Here is a 16,451-nt window from a genome sequence, read left to right as displayed (position 1 = left end):
TTTTGTTTTTTCTTTTTCTTAAATAATTGAGTAAATTAATGAAATCGTCCCTATGGTTTGGTGAAAATTATATGTTTGGTCCCTAACATTTTTTTGCACTCGGATCGTCCCTATGGTTTGATTTTGTTGCGTTTTTTGTCCCCATGGTTTGGTCAAAATTGCATGTTTGGTCCCTAACTTTATGTACGTGAGGGACGAAAAATGCAACAAAATCAAACCACATGGACAATCCGAATGCAAAAAAAAATGAGGGACCAAACATGCAACTTTGATCAAACCATAGGGACGATTTCCGTAATTTACTCTAAATAATTTTATATTTAAAGTGGGACTGGGACTGCTCTAATTGAAGAAAAGAATGGGTATTTGGTCACTCTTTATAAGACAAATACAAAAGAAATTAAAATATATAGAACCCACAATGATATATCTCATTCATGTACCTATCATTTAAAATCCAAATAATTGACGACTTTTTGCCCTAGCTTCATTCACACCCAACTCAGTGATTCAAATGATTTGTGGCCATAAGGTGATGCAAAATAGTGACAAAAAGATAATGCTAACTTATGTCACACCGTCTCCCCTATAAATTATGCATTTTAGAAACACCATAACTACACAAAGAAAAAACAATGGAAGATATCAACATCCAACACAAAACTAATGATGGAAAAAGGCCCAAAGGTGGCCTCATCACCATGCCCTTCATATTTGGTACACTCTTTCTTCTTTCATTTACTTATTTTAATTTTTACCAAAACATAAACAAGACTCATTGTTCATGATTTTTGATGGTTTGATGTACGTTTAGCAAATGAGGTGTGTGAGAAGCTTGCGGTGGTTGGATTTCAGACAAATATGATAAGTTACTTAACACAACAAATTCATATGCCGATGACAACAGCCGCCAACACCCTAACTAACTTTGGTGGCACCGCGAGCCTAACACCTTTGCTCGGGGCTTTCATAGCCGATTCCTTCGCCGGTCGGTTTTGGACCATCACCGTTGCTTCCATAATTTATCAAATTGTACGTTTTCAGTTTTCAGCTTCCAGCTTCCTGCTATCAGCTTTCTGTTTTCTGTGTAAAATCTTACCACTTACTTTTATTATCACTAGGGGATGGTATCTTTGACAACATCAGCAATACTACCAAACCTAAGACCACCACCATGCGAAAATGGACAAGTATGTCAAGAAGCCAACACGGGTCAACTCGCGATCTTATACGTATCCCTTTTGCTGACCGCAATCGGGTCGGGCGGGATCCGACCCTGTGTGGTGGCATTTGGGGCAGACCAGTTTGATGAAACCGATGAGAAACAAAAGACTAGCACGTGGAAGTTTTTTAACTGGTATTATTTTTGCATGGGGGTATCTATGCTTGTTGCAGTGACAGTTATAGTTTATATTCAAGACTATGTCGGGTGGGGATGGGGTCTTGGTGTTCCTTCGATAGCCATGGCTCTTTCGATTGTCGCCTTTGTGTTCGGGTACCCGTTGTATAGGAATATGGATCCATCGGGTAGCCCGTTTACCCGGTTGGTGCAAGTGTGTGTTGCAGCTTATAAGAAGAGAAATTTACCAATGGTTTCGGATGCTAAGTTGTTGTATGAGAATGAAGAGCTTGATGCCTCGATATCTGTTGCTGGGAGACTTATCCATACGAAACAAATGAAGTAATTCTCTATCCTCTTCATAAATAATATCTAATAGTGAAATATATATAAAAGGAAAACGAATTTTTAATATAATAAACATGTTTTTATGACAATTGCCAAAGCCATGAACAGACACCTCACAAAATCCTTCCAAATCGTTGCAGGTTCTTGGACAAAGCAGCCATTGTTACAGAAGAAGACTACGCAAAATCTCGATCAAAACCAAACTTATGGAGATTAAACACAGTCCACAGAGTCGAAGAACTAAAATCCCTCCTCCGAATGGGTCCAATCTGGGCATCTGGAATCATTCTATTCACAGCCTACGTTCAACAAAACACATTCTCTCTACAACAAGCCAAAACCATGGATAGACACCTCACAAAATCCTTCCAAATCCCCGCAGGATCCATGTCCGTTTTCACCTTAAGCTCCATGCTCGCCACCATCGTCTTCTACGACCGTGTCTTCGTCCCCATCATGCGGAGGTTCACAGGGGTAGAACGGGGAGTTTCTTTTCTCACAAGAATGGCGATCGGTTTTACTATATCGATTCTAGCCACACTTATAGCTGGATTCATGGAGATAAAGCGTAAAAATGCCGCTTTTGCCCATGGGTTGATGGATAAGCCTCACGAAACGATTCCGATAATGGTGTTCTGGTTGATGCCTCAGTATTGTCTGCATGGGGTGGCGGAAGCGTTCATGTCGATCGGGCATCTTGAGTTTTTGTATGATCAGGCGCCGGAAAGTATGAGGAGCACGGCGGCGGCTTTGTTTTGGATGGCGATTTCTGCGGGAAATTACATGAGTACCCTTTTGGTGACATTGGTGCATAGGTTTAGTCAAGGGGCAGATGGGTCAAATTGGCTTCCGGATGATAATTTGAATAAGGGAAGGTTGGAGTATTTTTACTGGATTATTACGTTGTTGCAGGTTTTTAATCTGGTTTACTACTTGTTTTGTGCAAAATTTTACACTTTTAAACCCATTGAAGTTGTTAATAGAGATAGAGGTGAAGTCGATCACCATGGAAAAGAACTTGAGCTTGGAAGCCATGTTTGACTGGTATTTAGGACTTGCACTCGCTTTTGGTTGAAGGTTTAAATTGTAAAGTACCAAAAGGTATATGTAGTGGTCAAAGTCAAAGGGGTATATATGTAATCTAAGTTTAAAAATTTCGATACCAAACTACTATTAAATCATCGATTAAGCTTTGTAAGTTCTATGGTCGACTTCCATGTGTCAGTAATTGTTAGGCATCTTGATTTGGTGTTAACTGCTTCAATCCACCATATTTTAATATCAAATTTGGTGCTAAAGTTAAAAGTTTATTACACTTTAGTTTTTTAATTGTTTCAAGTTCGAATTATATTCTTTGAGTTAATTTAATCTTTTACCATATATTTTGAGTTATTTTAATTGTTTCAAGTTTAAATTTATATCATTCTAATTTATTTTAATTGTAAAGTTATTGTAACATAAAAATATAGACGATATTATAAAAAAACGAATAAATAAAAGAGATATTTTTTAAATCTATATAAGTTTAACTGAAACAAAAATATATTTAAAATGTTGTTTTTGGTGTAAAAATGATGTTAGATTTGGAGACGAAGGATTAGCTGTTAAAATGTGGATATACATGAACATAAACCTCTTAAATCAAACATAAACCTCTTAAATAAGGACCATGACTAGAGTCGGGTAAGGCTGTTAGCACTAGATTGGTAAGTGGTAGCATTTTTAATATTTTGTCACATCATATATATATATATATATATATATATATATATATATATATATATATATATATATATATATATATATATATATATATATATATATATATATATATATATATATATTGCTTTAATGTCAGAGTAAATTACTAAAATCGTCCCTATGGTTTGGTCAAAATTTCACGTTCGTTCCCTAACTTTTTTTTTGCACTCGAATCGTCCCTGTGGTTTATTTTGTTGCGTTTTTCGTCCCTATGGTTTGGTCAAAATTGCATGCTTGGTCCCTAACTTTTGTATGTAAGGGATGAAAAACGCAACAAAATCAAACCACATGGACGATCCGAGTGTAAAAAAAAGGTTAGGGGCCAAACGTGCAATTTTGACCAAACCATAGGGACGATTTCAATAATTTACTCTTAATGTCATTTGTTAACATGTCACCTCTTTAGAATTTTTTTCTTAGCATTTCATAGGGAGCGATAGCACTCCTAACACTCATTTAGTTTTTTTTTTTTTATCAAAATTAAATAAATTATATTATTTAATACACAAACATTTCATATTAAATAAATTATATTTTTATAAAACACAAAATTTTAATATTAAATAAAAATGTATCTATTTTTGGATAAAAAATTCTAAGTTGCTGAAACTTTAAGGACCAAATGTGTAACTTTTTTATCCTCTTTTGATTCTCTGTTAAAAGAACATCTTTCCCAATTTTCTTGTTAAAAGAAAACAATAGTAACAAAATCACCTATTGAAGCTTCAACTGACTGTCATCCATTGAAGGCTCAAAATCACCTAGGTTCATCATCTTTCTTATTATTTTCTTCTAGGATTCTTCGAATTTTTGTACAAAACCCAACAACAATCACAGTCTTCTCTTGCTTTCTCTTTCATCTCACTAAGGGTGTAGCGACCCATTTTTGGCAACTCCCCTAGCGAAGGTGAGGGGGTGGTGTAGCGAGTCCATGGCAAGCTGGAGGTGAGTGTCCATAGCGAGCCACTCCCTCCGGCCTAAGGGAGGAAGTAGTCCAGATGGGTTTGAAGCTTTGGTAAGGGAGATACCGCATACTGAAGGGAGGAATAAGAATAAAATATTCATTCCTAGCAAACAATGTGTTGAGCGGTTTCTTACATTTACTCCTTTCAGCGGGTTTACCAACCAACCCATCCATTTTGTTTCAATCGCATATCGAAGGGAGGAATAAACATAGACAAAATTGTTAGAATGGTCTCTGTGGTATGTCGAAAATTGCCACTTTGGGCCAAAAAGATTTTGACTAGCATTTTTGGTCCAAAGGTTTTCATTTAGTTGCAAGTTTGATCCAGTTTGTTTAAAAAATATTTAAAATGACATATTTGCCCTTTGGTATTTTCTTTTTCTATTTTTTATTTATTTAAATGTTTTTCTGATTAAAAGAAAAATAAAAAAAGACTCTCTCTCTCTCTCTCTCTAATTTTCACATAGAAAAAAAAAGACATACACACACATTCTCTCTCTCTCTCTCTCTCTCTCTCATTTTCACATAGAAAAAATATCACCACAACCACCACCGGTCGGAGTTATAAACACCACCATGACCACCACCGCCTTCAGTCCCACCATCAATCTAGGTTACATCTCGCGACCATCACCAGAGAATCAGAACGTCGCCGCCATCTTCCTCAACAAACCCATTTCACGTCAACTTCTCAGACAACCATCTTCCTCAGCAAACCCATCTTCCTCAACAAACCCTTCGATTCTGACGACGATCTGATGGTGTTGCAGATCCGTAAGGAGGGAGGCCATGAGGCGATGACGATTTCAAGATGAATAGAGCATAAGGACGGCGAGACTGAGGAAAATGGAGGCACTATTGTTCGAAAAAAGTGACCTTACCAGATTTGAAGTTCGAAGAACAAATGAAACGTCGGAGATGGAGAGAAAAGAAGGAGGCAGCCATCCCCTTCGATTTCCCATCGCGAAATGCCACATCTGAAAACCCTAGCCGCCACCATCAAAACCCTAATCTGTTATAGAGTCGTTTGGGAGGGAGGACGATAGATCATTAACGTAATCGGAGAAGGACCAAGACGAAGTGGTGGCACTAGGGTTTGCTATCAGAGGCAGCTCCGACGATTAGTTTTCTACTCCAACGAAGGGCTCCGACGGTGGGTTTCCATCACCAATGAAGGGTTCGTCTTTTCTGGTGGTCTTGGTGGTGTTGATGTTTTCCGGTGGTGTCAGTGGCGTTCATCTTTTCCGGCGATGGTGTTCAGGCTTTCCGGTGAGAGTGAGGGTTGGGGGGGAAGGAGTGAGAGTGGTAGCATTTTCCTAACTCAAGAGACAGAGAGCGAGAGCGAGAGAGAGAGAGAGAGAGAGAGAGAGAGAGAGATTCATTTATTTATGTTTTTTTAGTTAGAAAATAATTAAATAACAAAAAGAAAAGCAAAAAAACAAATAGAAAGGGGCAAATCTGTCATTTTAAAACTTTTAAAGCTTTTTTGGACCAAAAACGCAACAAAATGAAAACTTTTAGACCATTAGTGCTAGTCAAAACCCGTTTGGCCCAAAGTGACAATTTTCGACATACCACAGGGACCATTCTTGCAATTTTGTCTTAAACATAAAATATTCATTCCTAATTGTTTTTTTTTATTTTTTTTATGCATGCGGGGTTAATAACGTGGGGTTGATAACGTGCACTCTTACAGTAAAGTCCTGATATTTTCATCCAATTGACACGAAAGTCCCAAACTAATTTTTTTTGACACAAAACCGGCATTTATTGACCCAATTGACCTTTTCTGCCGGTGCATCCGGTTTACTTGGTGAAGTGGCACCAAATGCTTACATGGACCACTGATTTATTAAATGAGAGGCTTATGTGGAGTTTTCGACCTTACTTAAGCACCATACCGTCAATTCCCATGAATCCTAGCTTCGTATTTGTCAAAGGAAAAGACGAGAATGTCGTCTTCTTCATCTGTTGGAAGCAAGGTTATGCGAAGGTTCAATCCCCCTCAAAGGACACATTGCGACTGCGGTGACTTAGTTGGAAGGTGGACTTCATGGAAGACAAGAAATCCTGGAAGAAGATTCATTGGGTGCCCAAATTATAGGGTTAGTTTTTAATGTTGAAATTCTTCATCTTTTAGTTTTTTTTTCTTTCTTTAATCTTGGATTATCCAGGATTCGAGTAAAGATTGCAAATTCTTTGATTGGGTGGATCCTCCACTCCCTAATCAGTGGTACAAGGACTTGCTCTTACAATTGCACAATGGGTGGAATGGAGATGTTGTAGAACAAATGGAAGAAGCAGTAGTAGAAGTTGTTCCAGCTCAAGTTCAAGGTGCGGGTGGTGTTGTTCCAAGGTGGTCAATGTTCTGGTTTATTTTGGGTTTATGTTTTGGTTTGTATTTTAAGATAATGTAGTGGGATATGTAGTCACTATGTACGATGTTGTTTCTTTTGCAATGTAATGAACATTTTACTTATGTTGTATTGAATTATGGTGAAATCAAAGTACGACAACTATGAACCACATATGAATAATAAAACTGTCAATAACCAAGGCTAACCTGCACAACCAAACTTGAAATAAAATATGACATTGATCAGTTGTGACCATTGATTAATGCCCTTGCTTAATTACCAGTAATTGTTTACAAAATATGAACTAATATAAGTGGATATGTACCACCATTTACAAAATATGAACCACAAGGTGGTATGCAAAATATGAACCAAAAGATGGTATGCAACAGTTTACATAGTAGCACCTTTTACAAAATATGAACCAAAAGATGATAACCCCTATCACTAATCTATAACTAATGCCTTATCTTCACACATTCCTATACCAAGAGGGTCAACCACCTTCTTTTTCAGCTTCTGAAGAATGATCCTCTCTGAGGGTCTCCTTGTTCTTTGTTTCATATTATTCCCAAAATGCCCTTGTTGTACTGGATCATTCACTGGAACACCTTCTTCATCTTCTTCTTGTCCATCTCCTTCTCCTTCTTGTCCATCTCCTTCTTGTGCATCTCCACCTCCTTCCACTCCATCTCCTTGTCCATGTCCTCCTTCTTCTTCATTACCCTGTCCATCTCCTTCTCCTTCTTGTCCATCTCCTTCTTGTCCATCTCCACCTCCTTCCACTCCATCTCCTTGTCCATGTCCTCCTTCTTCTTCATTACCCTGTCCATCTCCTTCTCCTTCTTGTCCATCTCCTTCTTGTCCATCTCCACCTCCTTCCACTCCATCTCCTTGTCCATGTCCTCCTTCTTCTTCATTACCCTGTCCATCTTCTTCTAGTCCACCTTCAACATTGGCAGCCTAAAACAGAAAAAAAATAGTAAAAACACTTAATCATATACATAAACACTAAATGAAACCTTACCACATATCCAAACTCTTCTAAATGAGCTTTTGTAATTCCAAGGCATCTCATAATGTCTACATCAGTGTAACCTGATTTCCTCAACTCTGTAATTTGTTGTGTAATGTAGTCCATATCTGCCATATCCAGCCCATCTCCATCACTCATCACATCTACATCCACCATCTCTTCAGAATTATATTCTTCATTGACCCTTTTTTGGGGTGGTACTGTATTTGAGGTTTTACCTCTTTCAAACCAGCTATGAAAGCCACCCCCACCTCTAGGTACCCTACCACCTCTTCTATTTCCCCTTCTCCCCCCTCTACCACATCTTGTCCATTGGGTTAGACTAGGGTCCAATCTTGGCCTGCCTATTTTCTTATTGGGTTTAGGATCTGGTTCAACATGTGGAGTTTTACAGGTTTTCTTGTTGTGCCCCTTTTGTTGACAGTTTTGACATTGGACAGTTCTGCCCTTTGAGGACACTTGAGAGAACTTGTCATCCCTCTCTGATACATGCCTTTTCCTTTTCACAGTAGGCCTGTCTGGCATCCTCCTCTCTAAGGGGGGTAAGGGCTTAATATAAGGAGCTTCTTTCCATAAATTGCTGCCATTAACAGGTAGAATGTTAGAACTATAACTTGAAATGTACATTGCCTTACCAAACCACTTGTTGATAAATGTATTTGGATCCTGATGAGTTAACATGATAGATGCTTGGGCATGGACACATGGTATCCCTGATACATCCCAAATTCTACATGCACAACTCCTTTTCTCTATGTTGACTCCATATGATTCAAGACCATTTCTAACTTCAAATTCATTTTGTCCACTAGGGTGTACCCTCCAAAACCTGCAAATAAAAGTTGTTACTAAATTAGCATAAAAGTTATTAATAACTTAGCATAAATGTATACAAAACAAGGAGAACTTACTTCAAGTCCTCACCAAATTCTTCCATTTTCTTAATTGCAGATGGACACACATCTCCTTCCCATTTTTCAGCTAACTCCCTGAGGTTGTAAAACTTGTCCATCATATACAGCCTTATCTCTTCAAGCATGGTCAGTAGTGGCTTCTTCCTAGCATCAAGTATAACTGCATTGAAGCATTCTGCCATACCATTTTCTACAGCCTCACAGGCCAATCCAGTGGAAAAGAAAGCCCTGCACCATGTATTTGGCTCCCTTGCCATTAGATGTTCATAAGCACCTGGGCTAATCTGTCTAATCTCATCCATATGATTCTTGAATTCACCCTCTACAGTTGATTTGGCAGCCTTCCAGAATAGGTTCCTTAACTGAATTCCACTATATACTTTTCTGAAGTTGGCATAGATATGTCGTGCACACTGTCTATGCTCAACATATGGTAACACTTCCTTTGTTTCCTCAAGAAGACCCTTATGTTGGTCTGAAATTACACACATGCCCCTTCCTGCATCCATTCCAAGGTCAACCTCTAACAACTGAAGGAACCACTTCCAGTTAAACTTATTCTCAATATCAACTATAGCCCAAGCTATGGGAAAAACGTGATTGTTTGGGTCCCTACCTATGGCTGTTAATAATTGTCCCTTACACTGCCCTTTCAGAAAAGATCCATCGATCCCTATTACCCTTCTACAACCCATCTTCCACCCTTCTTTGATTGATTTGAAACATATGTACATCCTTTTGAAAATAGTTGTACCATCATTGTTGTCTTCAACACAAATTTTAATGGTGCTGTCTGGATTGGATCTTAGCAATTCACCACCATAATCCCACACCCTTGCATAGTGATCACCTAATTTTCCCTCAATCATGGACATTGCCCTACATCTAGCCCTATAACTCCTTACCCATGAAATCTTAGTGTGAAATTTGTGTTGAACTTTTTCTTGGATTTCCTTAGCTTTCAAATTAGGTGTCCTAATAAGTTCTTTAAGGAATTGTCTAGCTAACCATGCTGGTCCCATAAGTTTTCTATTGTTAAAATTCTTGACACATGTATGATGTGGATACATTTTCTTTATTTGGAATGACTTTTCAGTGCTCATCCAATAGGCTTTAACATAATAAGGGCAACCGAATTTCTCATGATCACTAGCACACACACAGTGTAGTCTAACACTATCATATTTATTAAACCTAATTTGATAACCTTTAGATATGGCATGATTTGTTAAACAGAGTTTAAGTTGCTGTGGAGATTCATACCTTTCTCCCTCTTGAGGTTTCATTCTATTCCATTTCACATTTGGATCATGTGTGGAATATTTAAACTGAGCTTCACTATCATTTTCCTCTTCATCCACAACTTCGTCTACATTTTCTTCCTCCTCCTGTTCGTCATCCAAAGGTTCTTCTTCCACGGGTGCTTCATCATCTTCAACATTCTCGAATAATGGGATAATGAAGTCTTCATCTTCATCGTCAAGAGACAGTGATTTCAAGAACTCATCTGTACATCTCCTACTTTGTTTCTTTAGAAGGTCTTCATCTAGTTCCACGTCGATCGTGTCAAAGTCCAACACACCTTCCATCTTCAAGGCTCCAACTCGTATCTCCCTTTGACTCGAATTCGTATCTCCTTCACAGTAAAAACCCTAGAATTGTCGCAGTAGAAAGAGAGGTTTTTCCAGCTCGATTAACCCTTCTTCATTTAATGATGTCCTCGTCATCTTCCAAGTAAGCGTTAGTAGCCACATCATCTCGATTACCGGCTATTAAATGAGTTACCGGCAGAAAAGGTCAACCGGGTCAATAAATGCCGGTAATTCGGGCTTTTGTGTCAAAAAAAATTAGTTTGGGACTTTCGTGTCAATTGGATGAAAATATCGGGGCTTTACTGTATATATCCCTTTTTTTTAATATAAATATGTACAATAAAATTTAATATATTGACATTTCTTATTTAATTAGATAATCATTGGTTTTGATTTTGATGCATGTTGTGATAAAAATTATTATGTGGCAAATAAATTGAGCGGGTTGAAAATGATAGGGTTTTTATGTATTGTGGGTTGAGAGGGTTGGAAAAAAAAACCCCACTGATGTGGTACTAATGTGATAATAGGTTGAGTGAGTTGTGAAGGAATGACTCCCTCCTTCCTATAATTGGGTAATGTTTTTGTTCGTCTTGTTTGTAGACTTCACTAGTATTGTGAGCCATAGCGATTGGTTGAATCATTTCAATTGTCCACAAAATATCGGATATAGTTATGTATTTTGTTTTATGGAAGGGTTGAATTTTATACTTAGTAAGAAGCTGGAATATAAGAATTACCAAGTAATAGTCATAATTGGGTTTTGAATCCATGACTTTTAGTTTTCGAAATCTAAAAGCTATGGAACGGTTGAATTTTATAGTTAGTAAGAAGTTGGAAAATAAGAATTACAAAGTAATAGCCATATTTAGTTTGGGTTTTCAATCCATGAAACCCATATGACTTTCATGAGCTCGCTACAATACTATCAAATAACATATCATTATATACTTATAAAGTAAGCATTTTTTCTTTCACCACATTCATTTAAAACTCTCATGCATTTTTCCTTTCACCACATTCATTTGAAACTCCCATGATTATTCAATTTCTTTCTAATAATTATTATAAGTTGTTAATAAGGTTAAATAAATATAAAACCTAAAGTGTATTCATATATAAACTAAATTTCAATATTAAAAGAATATATTTTCTTCTACTTATAAAGTTACAATTTTTACTTTTAACATATTATACTTAATTAATTAGCTCTAATATCCCTTTAAAGCTATAACCTTTGAACAATTTATATAAAATACTTACAATGTTAATTAAAATATAACTTTATATGATCAACTTAAATATAAATTTTAGTTCAAATTAAACAACCCAAAGAATATTTTATGAATAGCTAAAAGTGATAAATTGTTGTGTCTTTCTAATAATGATTATATGTTGGTTAATAAGGTTAAAAAAGTATCAAACTCAAAGTGTAATCATAAATAAACTAAATTACAATATTAAAATAATATTTTTACTTCTACGTATAAAGTTGTGTCTTTAACTTTAACATATTATACTTAATTTATTATATTTAATATGTTGTTGTATGTAAACTATTATCGGTTTAAAGCTACAACTTTTGAACAATTTAGACAAAATGCTTAAATTGTTAATTTAAATATAAAATTACAGGGTCAACTTCAATATAAATTTCGGTTCCACTTAAAAAACCAAAAAAATATTTTATGAATAGTTAAAAGTGATAAATTGTAATACTAAATACAAAAACTAAATTGTAATATCAATTTAACTAAAATATTTCATAAAGATATTTTTATAATCGTTAAAAGTTTTCAAATAAGTAACTTAAAATAACTTTCAATAACAATAGTTAAAAATAACTCTATATAAATGATTATATTGTTACCTTAAAAAAAGCGTTTAATGTTTTTAATAATTACAATGATAGAAATTAAAATGTTAAGAAAATAAATTTTAAAAAAATAAATAACAATAACAAATGTATATATTCATTAGTAACCTCCGGGGAGATGTCATTCAAAATATTGAGAATATGCAATTTTAATAAATGTATATATTGTCATACAATTCGAAATAATCAATATATTATATCAACTTAGAATATGAATTATTATATCAAATCTAACAACAACATTATTGTTATATTTAAAAAAAGTATATTTCTAAATTCTTCAGCTATATAGATATTTATGCGCAACGTGCGGGCATTCGCCTAGTTTATCATAATAGCATTCATTCCGATGATTAATGAGTTACGATACTTTCAAGTGCTTCACCACTACTCATGATAAAAGCTTTCATCGCATACTTTTTTCAAGTGTCATATGCAACAAGTCAAACCACCGTGACAAAATGAAAGTCATGCCATACCTTATTACAATCCTACTACAAAGTTGAGATAACGTATCTTCTGGTTGCATAGAAGATATCCTAATAAATCAAAATTCATTTATCACATGTTATATTTTATGATATTTTTTAAATAAATAATATCTATATATGAATTTATGATTTTTTTTTTAACTTTCAAAAATTTAATTGCCACATAATATAAATACCTATTCTTTGTTCCAATCAGCAAGCGGTATACGACAGCTTCGATAGCATCCTCTCCTCTTTCTGCTCCAAATCCCTAGTTTAGAATGCAACGAATGAAGCAAAGAAAGGTGAAAGAGCTACAGAAGCAGGCACCAGAAGGAACTATATATATATATATATATATATATATATATATATATATATATATATATATATATATATATATATATATACACACACACATACATACACACACTAGGTTATAACACGTGTACTACATGGGGACATCATAAAACAACTTTGAAAATTAATAGACGATAAAATTAATAATACATTTGCAATATATTTTGAAGAATGAAGAATCAATCCCCTCCTATGCACTGCTGCTAACATAATTTCAATTCTTCTTATACATTTTTTTTCATTTTAACTCCTTTTACTTAGGGAGGAGTGAGTCGTTCCCTCCCAACCCACCAAACTCACTGCCACATTAATTTTTGTTTCTTATTTTTTTCATCTTTTCCAACCCACAACACACAAAAATCTTATTTTTTTGAACCCACTCAACCCACTCAATTAAAAAAAAATAGACAAAACTTCAAAAATGATCCCTGTGGTTTTCGAAAATATCAAGTTTAGTCCCTAAGTTCAAAAAACCTCACAGATGGTTCCTGTGGTTTCAAAACATTTAACAAATGGTCCTTTTCACTAACTCCGTTAGCTTTTGGCCGTTAAATGAAGGACATTTCTGTCTTTTCACTACCACAGGGACCATTTATGAAGTTTTGCCCTTATTTAAAATAATGATAATAATAATAATAATTTAATATTAAAGGTCCCTCTTTTTTTCTCTCTCTCTCTAATGCCTCATCGTTACCACCACAACATTATTTCTTTCTCTTTTATGAACCCTAAAATTACCACTGCCACCTCCATACTCTAATCACATTCTCAGCCCACTGTCACCGGTGATATCCTTTGCTGGAACCAACCAATTGGGGCCTCTCGTCTCCGCCACCCCTGCACATTTGGATTCCAGACAACAACCAAATCGCAACCGCTCATCTCCTCCACCCTTATGTCCCTATCTCGTCTCTTTCTACCTTCTAAGAGTTAACGATGGCGAGGGTCAGTGGTAACAGACGAATGATGGGGTTTCAGACAGAAAAATCTGAGCAGATCCGAGTAAATGTAGAGGAAGGGAGAAGTGGCACCGAGGATCGATAGTAGCAGAGGGAAGATCGGCAGTAGACTGCAGATCGAGGGCAATGGATTAGGGGAAAAACAAACCTGCAAATCAGTTTTCGGTTAAACAAGGGAAAATCAGAAACGGATATTTAACCAGGTTCGATGGTAGTATTTGGTCGGCGACGTGGAAGACCCGTCATTGACGGTAAGAACATCTGCACCATTGTTCGATTTATGGAGGTTAAAACTGAGTCAGATTGGTCTTCCATCGATTTGAAGGGTCTCAAACCTCAATTTGTTGGTTTACGTGTCTCCACAATCAGCCGGAGGAATGGTGTATCTAGTACCAACATCTGATAATCGATTTTCTCATATGATAATCGATTTACTCGTTTTTCAAATTCTTTGTTGATATTCTTGATTAAATCGATTTTGTGAGTCATAGTTCATGTATTGATTAACAAACTGGAAATTTTCAAATACAGGATGGATATGATTTCAGAAGTGTATATTAACGATGAAGTAAGAGATGAGTTTGGATGATGATTGATATGAATCTGTTTATTTGGATAAATTAAAGATATTATGATTGCGTAATTGATAATTGATCAAGATGAATTTAGACCTAAATGTTGGTTTGAAATCAATATACCGACATGATAGTATAGTGATGAGAAATTGGATTGAAAGTCTGAATCAACGATACTGTTCCTATTGTCAAAATCAACTTCAGTATTTTTATTTAGGTTTGTTGTGAAAGAAAAAAGGATTTTGATTCAAAATTGACTTCAATATTTGCGTTTGTTCATGTGTTCATATAAATCTAAAACAATGGTGTAATTGTTGAGAGAGAGAGAGAGACCTTTAATATTAAATTATTATTATTATTATTATTATTTTAAATAACGGCAAAACTTCATAAATGGTCCCTGTAGTAGTGAAAAGACAGAAATGTCCTTCATTTAACGGCCAAAAGCTAACGGAGTTAGCGAAAAGGACCATTTGTTAAAACTTTTGAAACCACAGGGACCATCTGTGAGGCTTTTTGAATTTAGGGACTAAACTTGATACTTTCGAAAACCACAGGGACCATTTTTGAAGTTTTGTCAAAAAAGTACAAAAACAACTAAGATATAAGTTTTAAAACACATGGTACAAGAGAAAATAAGAAAGAGAAAGTAGAGAGAGATGATGAAGTGGGTTAGGTGCTATTTGATTTTCTGAAGCAAAAATTCATGAAGTCTGCAGACCTCCTCTGCAACCCTCTGCAGTAGAAGATGTGGACCAAACGGCTGCAGACTATAATAAGAAGCGTGTTTGTTTTTTTTAACATTTGCATACTGCTGCAGATATTAAAAAATTAAAATAAACTAATTTTATAAACTGAAAATAGCTTTTTAATACGTAAAATTTAATAATATATAGCATTTTGGTAAAAATTAATGATATTTCAGTAAAAAATAATGATATTTCAACAAAAAATAAATATATTTTAGTAAAAAATAATGATATTTCATCAAAAAATTATCATTATTGAATATAAGAAAAACAAAAAATAAATTCAACAAGAATAAACGAAAAAAACAAAAAAAAAATGTGAAATAAAATTTTAACAACATATAATCAAAATTTCAACAATAAAAAAAAGGTTGGAAGAGGCACTACAAGTGTTGCGCCAAACAGAGCACGCGCAAAGGTTTTTGACTCAGAAGACTTCTAAAAAAACAAACAGCTGCGAAATGAAAAGTGTTGCGCGTGTGTTGCGCCGTGCAACAATAAGAGGTTTGAAGATGTTTTTTTCCAAAAAACAAACAACACCTTAGTGAAATCAATCAACCCACTCGTTGAAGCGGGAGTGGTACCGCTGATAACTCTATTGCTAATTAAGATTTTACCTTTGATTGTTTTGTATTTTTTTTAATTGAGTGAGTTCAAAAAGATAGGATTTCCATGTGTTGTTGGTTGGAAAAGAAGAAGAAAAATAAAAAAGGAAAAATAATGTAGTAGTGGTTTCAGTGGGTTGGGAGGAAACGACTCCCTCCTCCCTTATAGATAAATTTTAAAAGACACCCTTATATTTTTTTTATTTTTATTTCAAATTTAATAACTTGATTATTTATTTGAAATATATAAATAAAAATATGTGTTGATAATCTAAAAATTTATACCATTGACGGATATTTATATTTTATATTTCTTATTTGGTATTATACACATTAGTATTGATGTATAAAATGATGCAGTTTAGTTGAGCGGTCTAAGAAAAACAACCGATCCTTCTAGAAATAATATAAGTTTTTGCCTATGATTGATCAACTAAAAATATTAACCACAAAGACGTCAAGTAACAGGCAATATATGATTTACTATTATTTAATCATTAATATTGGTTCTATAATTGGATATGGGATTCCTTAACATATTAATAC

At 35.0% G+C, this 16,451-nt stretch overlaps 2 protein-coding genes across 2 annotated transcripts; both read left to right on the top strand.

Moving 5' to 3' along the window:
- The first annotated feature begins 558 nt into the window (after positions 1 to 558).
- Positions 559 to 3,016, top strand: LOC111916845 (protein NRT1/ PTR FAMILY 3.1). The gene is made up of 4 exons (XM_023912500.3): positions 559 to 717; positions 815 to 1,032; positions 1,122 to 1,681; positions 1,828 to 3,016. The coding sequence occupies exons 1-4, from the start codon at positions 636 to 638 to the stop codon at positions 2,726 to 2,728; spliced, it is 1,761 nt and encodes a 586-aa protein (XP_023768268.1). The 5' UTR covers positions 559 to 635; the 3' UTR covers positions 2,729 to 3,016.
- A 3,348-nt stretch (positions 3,017 to 6,364) lies between these two features.
- LOC111916835 (uncharacterized) lies at positions 6,365 to 6,829 on the top strand. Its single transcript, XM_023912491.1, has 2 exons — positions 6,365 to 6,517; positions 6,587 to 6,829. The coding sequence occupies exons 1-2, from the start codon at positions 6,365 to 6,367 to the stop codon at positions 6,827 to 6,829; spliced, it is 396 nt and encodes a 131-aa protein (XP_023768259.1).
- Positions 6,830 to 16,451: the final 9,622 nt, after the last annotated feature.

The sequence above is a fragment of the Lactuca sativa genome, chromosome 8 (assembly GCF_002870075.4).
Source record: "Lactuca sativa cultivar Salinas chromosome 8, Lsat_Salinas_v11, whole genome shotgun sequence".
NCBI classification, from domain to species: domain Eukaryota; kingdom Viridiplantae; phylum Streptophyta; class Magnoliopsida; order Asterales; family Asteraceae; genus Lactuca; species Lactuca sativa.
This window is presented reverse-complemented; position numbering and strand designations above follow the sequence as displayed.